Source organism: Sycon ciliatum, chromosome 8 (assembly GCF_964019385.1).
Source record: "Sycon ciliatum chromosome 8, ocSycCili1.1, whole genome shotgun sequence".
Lineage (NCBI taxonomy): Eukaryota > Metazoa > Porifera > Calcarea > Leucosolenida > Sycettidae > Sycon > Sycon ciliatum.
This window is the reverse complement of record NC_088650.1, coordinates 6,550,442-6,551,727: the sequence shown is the minus strand read 5'-3', so window position 1 is coordinate 6,551,727 and position 1,286 is coordinate 6,550,442. Positions and strand designations below refer to the sequence as shown.

Here is a 1,286-nt window from a genome sequence, read left to right as displayed (position 1 = left end):
TTCGTGATCCACAGCAAGAAGGGAGCGATGCCTGTACCTATAGTGAAGTAAAATAAAGGTAACACAACAGAACGTAATACTTAGGTTCTTGCCTCTTGGCACACTTTATAATTGTGCACAAACCGGCTGCTGTGGCTTCCTTCTCCACCTGCATTCATAGCCAAGATGGAGAAGTGCGTGTGAGACGTAAACACCAAGACACCATATCTGACAGCATTACGTTGGGCTGCATTTGTTTGTCGTACTCCAGGCCAGAGCCGTCTCAGCTTCAAGTGGGACCAGTATCTGCGGAGTTGCCAGGTGGAAAAGGCGCCCGACGCGTGTTTCGCTCCGGCCAGTCTGAAAGGGCCCGGCTAAGCCGCGTCTAATGTCTTGGTCCTGGCGACTCTCCCGCAACAGTAGAAGTAGGCCACGTTCTGGCTGCTGAGTATTCAGTGAACTCCACAGGCTACACAGTGGGTCTGCATCCCTAGGACAGAGGGGCAGTACACAGTGGGCCTGCATCCCTAGGACAGAGGAGCAGTTCTCTGCCATTCACCTAGCCTGTGCTCTGTTAGTAAGGGTATGAACAGTATCAACTGCGCACTCTGGACTACACACATACACACATACACACACACACACACACACACACACACACACACACACACACACACGCGCGTAAGCGAAGTCGGTTTTTCGTATTTCTCAGAACTTTTCTCTCTCTCTCTCTCTTTATTCTCTTGGAGTTCGCTACTCCTTGAATGTTTTGTCTTGGGCGTAGAAATTAAGACGATCGTCCGAAGCAGCTGGTCTGCCTGGGCTGCAGCCTCGTGCTGGTCCGCTAACGAGCCGTCTTAACTATTATTATTCTCCACTGAAGGATATTTTTACAGTGAAGCTGACTGAGTGAGTCCACAGCTTTGTATGTGTCAATGTGTATTGTCAAAAGAATTAGCTACCATTTTAGTTACCTACTGCTGCATCGTTTTGCTTTGGAGAAAATAATTCTAGTTTAGCCAAACCCATTATCTTGAAGGTTCCATCGGACCTCTCGGCCAAATTTGACATCACCAGCATAATTATTGTGGTGTTGGCCAACCAACACGTTGTGCACACCAGGCAGCCACACATACCAGTATCCCCGTCCGTACATACGGTATGTGTAGTGCTCCCTGGTGCACACCAGCACTACCACTAGCAGGCAGTGTTTCAGGACGCTTTCTAGTCACAGTTAGTTGCAATCTTGCAACTAATGGAACCTATACAGACGAAAAACAATACTTTTCTGTACTACAAGTACACTC

The 1,286-nt window shown here is 48.3% G+C and overlaps 1 protein-coding gene across 1 annotated transcript in view; it reads left to right on the top strand.

Annotated features, from left to right (window-relative positions):
• LOC135823049 (uncharacterized) overlaps positions 1–1,003 on the top strand; it is a gene marked incomplete in the record, with an annotated part of 80,345 nt that extends 79,342 nt beyond the window's left edge. Inside the window, 1 exon segment of the mRNA XM_065335879.1 lies at positions 251–1,003. Coding sequence (XP_065191951.1) covers positions 251–357 — 107 coding nt within the window.
• Positions 1,004–1,286: the final 283 nt, after the last annotated feature.